The 11,405-nt window shown below is 38.1% G+C and overlaps 1 protein-coding gene across 2 annotated transcripts; it reads left to right on the forward strand.

The window, feature by feature from the left end:
- Nucleotides 1–1,424: 1,424 nt before the first annotated feature.
- Nucleotides 1,425–9,776, forward strand: TRMT10C (tRNA methyltransferase 10C, mitochondrial RNase P subunit). 2 transcript variants are annotated; one of them, XM_043999149.1, is made up of 3 exons: nt 1,425–1,526; nt 1,881–2,057; nt 8,198–9,775. In XM_043999149.1, the coding sequence occupies exon 3, from the start codon at nt 8,212–8,214 to the stop codon at nt 9,469–9,471; it is 1,260 nt and encodes a 419-aa protein (XP_043855084.1). In that variant the 5' UTR covers nt 1,425–1,526; nt 1,881–2,057; nt 8,198–8,211; the 3' UTR covers nt 9,472–9,775. The 2 variants fall into 2 exon arrangements, with proteins under 2 accessions (XP_043855084.1, XP_043855083.1); XM_043999148.1 differs by lacking the exon at nt 1,881–2,057 and having other exon boundaries at nt 1,429–1,526; nt 8,198–9,776.
- The last annotated feature ends 1,629 nt before the right edge of the window (nt 9,777–11,405 follow it).

The raw sequence follows: 11,405 nt of genomic DNA on the forward strand, positions 1-11,405 counted from the left end.
AAGTGAGGTTGGTAACTTTGCACAGCTCTTCCTCACTTAAATCCAATTCAGTGTAAGTCATGATGTTATAGCCCTCTCTTCCAAAATGAGGATGAACAATTTGTGTTGATCAGATTCCTTCTCTTTCTTAACTTTCTTCTTTGCAGAAAAAGTTGGGGGAAAATAGGGAAGAAAAGTCAGTATTAAGGTCCAGAATCCTTTTGCTCGGGGACAGATACAGGGATTGTTTCATTATCTCCATTGAGCCTGAGGACTGAGTAAGAACACTGATAGGCTATGGCCATGCCTACACATATTGGAAGAGCTTGGAGAGCAGTTAGGACTTCAAGGGGAAAGTTTCCAGTTTTTTAGCGTGGCTAGAATTTCAGTGTAGAAGTCTCTGAAGATAGAATTACAAGCCACTGGAAGTTGGGGGATGCTAATGAATGATAGCTCCTTAGTAAGTGGTGACCTGCTCCACAACATCAGACCCTATTAAGAAAGCTTTTGCAGAAGCAGCTTTCTGCCTTTTCAAACCTCCACTTCATCAATTCTCCACTCTGTGTTGTCTTTATTTCCCACCACCATGGATTCCATCTCCACTGAGACAGGCTATTTGAGTTTTGTTTATTTAAAAATAGCAAATTCTGCATTTTATACCCTTTTTTTGTGGAATAAGAAAAATGCAACGGCAACCCAACATTTTAAAATTTTACAGTATTACTAAAAAGTTAGTTTTCAGAAGGGAGCGCATTTCAGGTATAGTTTGTCCAAAATTAGTAGAGTGACATAACTCGTGTATTCATGAGAAAAACTGGTGAGTCTACCCGCGGCCTGGATAGATCTCTCTCTTTCTTTCTGTCTCTCTCAGTCTCTTGTCTCTCGTCTGTCTTTCTCTCTCTTTCACTCCCTCTCTCCCCATATGTTTTTGTCCCTCGTTCTCAAAAAGGACCATGACATCGGTGTCATGACTGGCACTGCATCATGACTTACACTAAATTGCATTTAAGTGAGAAAGGCTGTACAAGGTAACCAACCTCGTTCCTCCATTGTCATATGGGTCCAGTGACAAAATATACATCTGGACGACTGGAGATGGGCCCAGATGTTTAAGGCCGTTGGGGTTAAGTGACTTGCCCAGGGTCACGCAGCTAGTAAGGGGAACATGCTCGATCAGATGGGGCAGGCGAGGAAGTGCTTGAGAAAAACTCTAGTCTGAGGGGAATAGGAATCGTGGGTTCCGTACCTTACAATCCCACCCTCAATCGGCAACAAACTGACAAAAAGACAGACTCGAGTCCACCCTTAAACTTAGGGTCAAAAATACACAACAACCGCTAGCCCGTACCCGCCTCCCTACGCCATCAAGGCGCGTCCGCGTAAACTTCGTATCGACGCGTAGTACGAAGCTGAGTAGCGGAAGGCGGGACTTCCCGTCCCGCGCTTACGTGACCTCCAGGCGGTTTCCTGGACTGATGGGGAAGAGTTCACCACCTTGTGTCTGAGGCTGAGTAGAGACTGTCGGCTTCTTCGGTCTCGAAATCCAGGTAACTTAAAGCACTCGGGTCCATTGAGGGAAGGAGGGGAGTCAGCGGAAGGGGAGCTGAAAGGAGAGAGCCGAGACTCGGCTTTTTAACAGAAACTTCACGGACAGAAGCATTTCAATGGTACCGTCACTTTACCGCTTCCCTCGCCACGAGATTGTGATGCGAGCAAGTACTGCCACCCGCATTTGTACCAGTGAGGATCAGTTTAAAAATAGGTTTCTCCCAAATCAGTGCAGCATCCCCGCATCTCCTAAGAGGATTTAATACAGGACTCTCTCTCCCCCGTAGCGTCTGCGCGTCTTTTACATCAGAAATTGAGATGTGTAAAGTGTTCATTTTCTTTCCTTTCTCTAGTGTGGCTCACCACCAAGAAAACTACACACGTGGTTGGAGTTTGGGGGCTTTATGAAAGATGGCCTGATGATACCGTTAAAGTAATATGTATTGTGCTTTTCGGATTTCCATCCCTTAATGGAAAGGGCTTACAAGTCAATAAAGAGGACTGCACCCCGAGTCACAACCCTTTGCTGGGTAAGGGGTTGAACAGTGGTATTTAAAACGTCCTTTATACACGGAAACCCTCTAATAAGAAATTCACATGAACAAAATTATAGTAATTGTATATCACCATTAGAAATTGAAACGTATTTGTCTAGAAAATTCATATTTTATTAGTATCTAAAGCAGTCAGGCATTTTATTGCATTGTTAGAACTTATGTTTACAAGTATTTTTTTTACTATTGCAGAATTGTGCTATTTAATTATTGCAGGAATATCAGTGATTAAAGCAGCAACTAAATTTTCAAAAAATTTAAAGTTGGAAGGTTCATTAGAATCATCTAGGATTTCAAAATAACACCTAATTTTAGAGAACTTTATATTGTAATTTGAATATGGAATTTTGTATATCTAGACTTTTCCCTTTGGGGAATGGTGGGCACGGAATATCAGTTCCCCCAGTAATTCCTTACCAGGTGGCTACCACAGCTCTTTTAGTCTTTTCTCGGTAATGCTTATGGTTGAGTTTTTAGGCATTTCTGTCATTAAGGATTTTGACTGACAGCCTACACCTGGTCTCTAAATGCAGTAAGAAAAGCAATATGGAAGAAGAGATCACCTACTTTGGGCCCAAATATAGCCTTAGTGCATTTCATCCCTCCCCTTCCTTGATATATTACTTATTTTTAACATTCTTTTATTTTTTAATTTTGAGTTTCAAATTCTCTTTCTCCCTCACCCACTGAGAAGGCAATCAATTTGATATCAGTTGTACATGTGAAATTATTTCCATTGAGGGGATGCTCATCAATTGGGGAATGACTGAACAAGTTGTGGTATATGAATGTGATGGAATACTATTGTGCTATAAGAACTGATGAACAGGTGGATTTCAGAAAAACCTGGACTTACATGAACTGATGCTAAGTGAAGTGAACAGAACCAGGAAAATATTGTACACTGTAACAGCAACATTGTGTGGTGATGAACTGTGAAAGACAACTCTTCTCAGCAATACAATAATCTGAGACAATCCCAGAAGACGTATAATGGAAAATGTTCTTCACATCCAGAAAAAAAAACCTATGGAATCTGAATGCAGATCAAAGTATACTATTTTCACTTTATTTGTTGTAATTATTTTTCCTTCTTGTGGTTTTTCCCTTTTGTTCTGATTCTTCTTTTACAACATGACTAATATGGAAATATGTATAACATGTATGTGTGTGTGTGTATATATATATATATATATATATATATATATATATATATATATATATATATATATATATATATACGCATACACACACATGTATATACACACATATAAACCTATATCTGATTGCTTGCCATCTTGGGGAGGGGGCAAGGGAAGAGAGGGAGGGAGAAAAATTTGGAACTCAAAATCTTAAAAAAATGAATGTAGAAAACAGTCTTTACATGTAAATGGAAAATAAAATACTACCAAGAAAAAATAGAAATTATTTCCATATTAGCCATATTACCCCCCCAAAAAAAAGGCAAGAAAAATAAAGTGAAAAAATTATACTTCAATTTGCATTCAGAATTCCTCATTTCTCTCTTTGGAGGTAGATAGCATTTTTTCATCTTGAGGCCTTTGGAATTGTCTTGGATCATTGTATTGATCAGAGTAGCCAAGTCTTTCATACTTGATCATTACAGCAGTGATGTTACTGTGCATGATGATTGCCTGGGTCTTCTCACTTTATGTTGCCTCAGTTTACACAGGTCTTCCCATGTTTTTCTGAAACCATCCTCTCTACTGCACCCTATCATTTTGTCATTTCTTATAACACAATAGTATTCCATCACAATTATATGTCACAACTTAACAGCATCCCCTCAATTTCTAATTCTTTGCCACCTCTCAAACAACTACTATAACTTTGTACATATAGGTCCCTTTCCTTTGATCTCTGGGATACAGATCCAGTAGAGTCAATGGGTATGGTATAGTGGTATCAGTCAAAGGGTATACAGGGTTTTTTTTTTTTTGGTTTGTTTTTTTTTAGTGAGGCAATTGGGGTTAAGTGACTTTCCCAGGGTCACACAGCTAGTAAGTGTTAAGTGTCTGAGGCTGTATTTGAACTCAGGTCCTCCTGAATCCAGGGCTGGTGCTCTATCCACTGCACCATCTAGCTGCCCCTTTTTTTTTTAATACTTTTTTTTTTTTAGTGAGGCAGTTGGGGTTAAGTGACTTGCCCAGGGTCACACAGCTAGTAAGTGTTAAGTGTCTGAGGCCAGATTTGAACTCAGGTACTCCTGACTCCAGGGCCAGTGCTCTATCCACTGCGCCACCTAGCTGCCCCAGGTATGCAGTTTTGTAGACATTTGGGCATAGTTCCAAATTGTTCTCCAGAATGATTGGACCAGTTTACAACTATACCAGCAATACATTAATGTACCTATTTTCCTTCATCTCCCCTTGTATTTGTCATTTCTGATATGTGTATGGTGGTATCTCAGAGGTCTTTTAATTTGCATTTTTCTAATCAATAGTGACTTAGAGCATTTTTTCCCCATATGGCTATAGATAGCTTTGATTTCTTCTGAAAAATGCCTTTTCATATCCTTCGATCATCAATTGGGGAATATCTTAGTTTTATAAATTTGACTCAGTTCTCTATATATTTGAAAAACAAGGCCTATGTTAGATAAATTTTGTGTAAAAATTTTTGCTATTACTTCATTGTCTATGGTACCTTTTAATAAAATGTAGTTTCCCTGGTTATCTCTTTAAATTAGATATATTTTTGCTTTTCCTTTTCTGAGATTATGATTTCTATCCCTACCTTTTTTATTTCAACTGAAGTATTTTAGATTCTGCTCCAGCCCTTAAGTCTGTGTGTATGAATGTTTCTGTCAATTTCATCTTCTCCTGTTTATTCTTTTCTCTTTTTATCCTGTCTCTGCTGAAAAGTCAGTTTTGTATCTGACCACTACCTCTCTTGACCCACCTTCTCTTTTATGATATGCACTCTCTACCCCTTTCTCATATACACCCTACCCTTCCTTTCTTCCTGTTGGGTCACATAGATTTTCACACCCATCTGAGTGTGAGTGTGTGTATACATAGACATATATACACATACACACATGCACACATATGTTCTCTATTTGAATCAATACCAATGAGATTGTGATTCAAACATTTCTCACCCTTCCATTTTCCCCTCCACTGTAAAAGCTCTTCCTTGTTTGCCTCTTTTTTGTGAGAAAATCTTTTCCCTTCTGCTTCTCCCTTCCCTCTTCTCCCAGTGCATCACTTTTTCTCCCCTCTACATATTTTTTGGAGATTATCCCAATATATTGACTCATACCCATGCCTTCTGTCTATTGTAGATTCTTTCTAACTGCCCTAAAAATGATAGTTCTTAGGAGTTACATGTATCATCTTCCCATATAGGAATGTAAATAGTTTAACTTTATTGAGTCCCTTATGTTTACTCTTTCATGTGTTTATCTTTTTATGCTTCTATAGAGTCTTGTGTTTTAATGTCATATTTTCTGTTCATCTCTGGTCTTTTTATTAGGAATGCTTGAAAGTTCTCTATTTCATTAAATGCCTGTTTTTCCCTCTGAAGGGTTATACTCAGTTTTGCTGGGTAGGTTATTCTGGATTGTAATCCTACCACCTTTTCCTTCCAGACACTTAACACTTACTAGCTGTATGACTCTAGGCAAGTACTCTGTTCCTTTACTGTGGAAAGTATTCTGTTCCTTTACTGTGGAAACTGCTACGTTTTGTGTGAACCTAATTGTGGCTCCACAATATTTGAATGGTTTCTTTCTAGCTGTTTGCTCCTTGACCTAGGAGCAAACTCTGGAATTTGGCTATAATATTCCTGGAGGTTTTCATTTGGGGATCTCTTTCTGGAGATGATTAGTGGATTCTTTCAATTTCTATTTTAGCCTCAGGATATAATATATTGTGTCAGGTTGCTTTTGTAATTTCTTGAAATATGATGTTTGGGTTCTTTTTTAAATCACATCTCTCCTAGATCTATTTTCCAGGTCAGTTGTGAGATAGCTCACATTTTCTATTTTTTCATTCTTTTGATTTTTTTAATTGTTTTTTGATGTCTCATAAAGTCATTAGTTTTCAGTAGCCCAATTCTGATTTTTAAGGAATTATTTTCATTATTGAACTTTTGTATTTTTCTTTTCCATTTGGTCAGTTCTGATTTTTAAGGAGTTCTTTTCTTCAGTGAATTTTTGTGCCTCTTTTACCATTGGGCTAATTCTGGTTTTTCATATATTTTTTTCAATATTTTTTTCTGCCTCTTGTACTAAGCCTTAACTTTTTCACAATTTTCTTGCATCACTCTTATTTCTTTCCCCAATTCTTTCTCTACCAGTCTTATTCCTTTCTTTAAATTTAAATCTTTAAATTATCCAGGGATTCCTTTTGGGCTTGTGCCCAGTTGACATTTTCTCTTTAAGGCATTGTTTGTGGCTTTTGTCACATTGTTGTCTTCTGAGTTTGTCTGGGTCTTTTCCTGCTACTATAGTAGCTTTTTATGGTTAAGTTCTTTTTTTGTTTGCTCATTTTTCTAGCCTTTTTATTGACTTTGACCTTTATGTTAAAGTTGGGCTCTGCTCACCTGTTGTTGCAGAGGCCTTGTCTCAAACTTCAGGCTTTTTTTTGTACTGTTTTCTGGGTTACTTCCAGGGTTCTACAAGTTTTCATTGTTTTTCAAGGCAATATGATCCTGAGTAAGGTATGATCACTGCTCTCCTCTGTGCTCTGGTCTTTACCCAGGAAGGGCTCCAGCTTTCCTGTGGCTGCAAATGCTAGTGTTCTTCTCTTCCCTACAAATGTCACCAGGGCCCTGATTCTGTTTTTTTGTTTGGTTGGTTTAGTTTGGTTTGTGGGGCGATGAGGGTTAAGGGACTTGCCCAGGGTCACACAGCTAGTAAGTGTCAAGTGTCTGAGGCTGGATTTGAATTCAGGTCCTTCTGAGTCCAGGGAAGGTGCTTTATCCACTGAGCCACCTAGCTGCCCCACCTTGATTTTATTAACACATGGCACAAGTTCTCTTCTCTGTCAGGGAACCATGACCCAGAACTGCTTTGGGCATGAGAGTTGCCAGTCAGTGTCAGCTGTACCCTGTGCCAGCAAAGTTTCCCCTGTAATCTCTTTCTTTCTTTCTTTCTTTCTTTTTGGTGAGGCAATTGGGGTTAAGTGACTTGCCTAGGGTCACACAGCTAGTAAGTGTTAAGTGTCTGAGGCTGGATTTGAACTCAGGTACTCCTGAATCCAGGGCTGGTGCTTTATCCACTGCGCCATCTAGCTGCCTCTCTGTAATTTTTTTCTGACCAGTTGTCTGACCCCCTTACTATACCTGGTATGAGCTCCTGAAGTTGCTGCTGCTGGTGCTGTTGAAGTATACTGTAGAGAGGCTTTCACCTCATTGTCATAGACCTCTTCTGCCAAACTCCTAAATTTTCTTAGACTGGAAAAATGTAAAATGTCTGACCCTGACTTTTTGTTGACTCCACCACTCCAAAATTTGATTCGAGGCGTTATTTTAAATTTGTTTGGAAGGTAATGTTGAGAGAGTTCAGCTGGATTAATCCACCATCTTGGCTCTACCTCCTCTTAGTGGTTTTCTTTTTTGTTCAATTGTAGTAGTCCCCAGTTGCCTACTATTAAAGAGCAGTGGAATCCTTGGAGGATTTTTATATTAACAGCTGCATGTATACCCTGCATACTTTCAGATTAGAGGTTGGCCATAGGTTTCTTCAACCTAAATTATAGCTGAAACAAAGATGCACCTAAAACAGATTTCTACTTTGTTAAATTTTATCAAAAAATAACTTTCTCAGGGGCAGCAAGGTGGTGCAGTAGATAAAGCACCGGCCTTGGATTCAGGAGTACGCAAGTTCAAATCTTGCCTCAGACACTTGAGACTTACTAGCTGTGTGACCCTGGGCAAGTCACTTAACCCCCATTGCCCTGGAAAATAAATAAATAAATGGCTTTCATAATTTAAACCAGCATCATTAGCTGCTAGCTAGGAGATTGAGAGAGCATTATTCATTTCATTTCTTTATTTTTTAAATGAAGTTAAATGTGTTAAAAATATAGTTACTTAATAAAATAACATACAGTTTTAGTAAGTTTTCATTATATAATTTTTCCCCCCAGGTCTCCCCTACAAAATGAATACCTGTTTCAAGGTTTTAAGACACTTCACCAGGCAATCTGTTCTGCCATTTGTTCCTCCTAAGAAAGGAGCAGGTTTATATTTTACCATTCTACACAAACATCTGTCTTCTAGAACACCTGTTTTGTCTTATCCTAATAAGGAGAATGTCCCACCTATTGAGAAGATAGATTTGGATGAGTGGAAAAATACAATGAAATCTAGTTTGCCAGAGGAAACAAGTACTTTTACAACCTCAGATGATTCTCTAACAGCGACTAGAGAGTGGATTGAGATGTGTAGATTACTTAACAGAGAAGTGCCAGAACATATTAGTGATGAGGATCTCAAAATGATCGCAGAATGTCCCAGCAAAAAGTCCAAAAAGAAAAGGCTCAAATTTTTATATGTCAAGGAAATCCATAAAAAAGCTAAGAAAGAAAAACAGGAAAGGAAAAGAGCAGAAAAGGATGAAATTAAAAAGCAAAAACAACTTGGAAATGCCGAAGAATCTGAAAGTACAGAGCTGAAGAACGTTTATTTATTGCCAATTCAGGATAAAGCTTTTAAAACTGCATGGGATTGGAGAAATGCTCAAGCAATGATGTTTGGCCAGCCTTTAATTTTTGACATGTCTTATGATAATTTCATGCCTGCAAGAGATTTGAAGAACACTGTGAACCAACTCTTAGAAAGTGAAGGAGCCAATCGAAAAAATATAGATCCGTTCCATATATTTTTTTGCAATCTCAAAGTTGGTGGTGACTATCACAAGGAATTGCTTAATCGTTATAAAGAGAAATGGGACAATTTGCTTTTGACAACAACAGAAAAGTCACCTGTAGATATATTCCCAAGAGAAAATCTTATCTATTTGACTGCTGATGCTCCCAAAGTTATGACTACTTTTAGACATGACAAAATTTATATAATTGGATCTTTTGTTGACAGGTGTTCACAACCCCGAGTGTCCTATGCAAATGCAAAACGACTGAATTTAGCAAGTGAACGTCTTCCATTGGACCAATATCTTCACTGGCAAATTGGAAATAAAAACCTTACATTAGACCAAATGATGCGTATATTATTAACTCTGAAGAATACTGGTGATTGGGAAGAAGCGCTGAAGTTTGTTCCAAGGAGAAAGCATAGTGGTTATCATTCTGTTTCCATTGATTCCAAGAATTTTGTCAAGGAGTCAGAGATTAAGAAATCCTTTCGAAAACAATCTTCAAATGCATGGAGCAGGGAATTATGGTGGTGTAAGGATGACTAATACAATCTTATAAGGAGTACTAGAATGTTTAAATGATCATTAACTTGAATTGTATGTTTTCATTAGAATGTTGATTGGAACTCCTGTTCATCTCTTTAAGGTATCTCTTCCATGTTACAGGTGTGTTAGTTATTCTGCTAATTTATCATGTAGTGCTACAGTTTCCTGGAAGATGCTTTAGAGAGCCTGATTCCTAAGTAAAACTAAACTATCATCATTTGTACAGAACAATAAATTGTGACATTATTAAATGTGGTCTTTCTCTCAGATGATTCAATTCCCACACTTATTAGATATTTTTAATTATTTTGTAGATTCAAAGTTGTTGCTGGGTTTTTCTTTTATTTTTCATGTGTTAAAGCAAAAGGTTCTGGATAAATATTAATTACTCAATAGATTTTTTAATGAGAAATAGAGAAAAGTTTGAATACAACAAAAAAATGTGGGCATCATTGTAGTACAGTGTGATAGGATTCTATTTATACTGATTTTATTTCATAGAAATCAAATAGCTAGTAATTGGGGGGGGGGGGGCAGGGGGCAGGGCAATGAGGGTTAAGTGACTTGCCCAGGGTCAGACAGCTAGTGTCATGTATCTGAGGCCGAATTTGAAATCAGGTACTCCTGAATCTAGGGCCAGTGCTTTATCCACTGCACCACCTAGCTGCCCCCTAAATAGCTAGTAAATTAAGGAAAGTCTACAATACCCTGAAATGCTGCCTGCAGTTTTAAAATTAGAATATTTTCATGCTATGAAAAATTCCAGCTAAAATATATCTTAAAATAAATTCATTTGAGGAAAATTAACTTTTCATTTTAAATTTAAGTTCTTACAGCTTCCTTCTTTATTTACATCAGTTATTTCTACATAATACCACCCCACTCACACCCACAAATATACCCAGTCAGCCTTCCCTTGTTATGAAGAAAACCATCTACCACTGGGGACTATAACTGACAATGTAATAAAACATTCTGCATCCACAGTCTACTGCTTTTCCAAGGAAAGGAAGATCTTAGGTGCATTTCTTTATCTTTTTAGGGCCTAGACCAGCCATCACAATTGCACAGCATTTGGCTCTCTTGTAATGTTCTTATTGTACAAGAATATAATTATGTATAGTTTACTTTTTTCTGCCTACCACAATCTACTTAAGTATGTGTTTCTATAAGTTCCATGTTCATTTCTTATACTATATTTCATTACATTCATATGCCAAAATTTATTCAATCATTCCTCATTTGATAGACACCCACTTAGTTCCTTAAATTTCATACTATAAACTGGATATAGATTAAATCGGCTTATTCTAAGCCAAAGGGAAGAATGTGTAATTGGGAAGAGGTTCTCTGTTTGCCTGACACATGCTATTTCCTCACATGGATTTTTATAGTTTCTAGGAAAATAGGTGGTTTTGATTCACAGCTAGGTGTCTTACCCAGTGAAAATGTACCCCAATACAAATAAAACAGAAGGGCCAAGCCACCTGTACACATAATGAACCATCTCTCCCAGAGAATTGCTAAAGGAAATCAATCATTGCTACCACCCTGTCCCAAAGCTGGAGTTCCAGTTCTCTGTAACCAGAGCTATTGGCAGATGCCTCTTCCTAAGCAGCTGCCAGACTGAATACCACAGCTTTCTCTGCTCTGTTACTGTCCCCTAAGGCTAGCATAGTCCTATAGCTGTAGGAACCTGGGAGTTCCATCTGCCCCAATGCTGGAATAATAGAAAAATGTTCCTAGAGTCAGCCCCAACATAATAAGCCTCAGTCATCATACCTGGGTTGGAGTCCCAGAGCTCCTCCACTCAGGCTTTTGGTAGGGCTAATGCTGTTTTGGTGCCCACACGAAGCTAAAGAGCAATGGACCACCAGGATCCCTAACTGGAGGCAAAATCAACCAAGGTGGAAATAGAACTACTGATCAGCAAT

Source organism: Dromiciops gliroides, chromosome 3, assembly GCF_019393635.1.
Source record: "Dromiciops gliroides isolate mDroGli1 chromosome 3, mDroGli1.pri, whole genome shotgun sequence".
Classification (NCBI taxonomy): domain Eukaryota; kingdom Metazoa; phylum Chordata; class Mammalia; order Microbiotheria; family Microbiotheriidae; genus Dromiciops; species Dromiciops gliroides.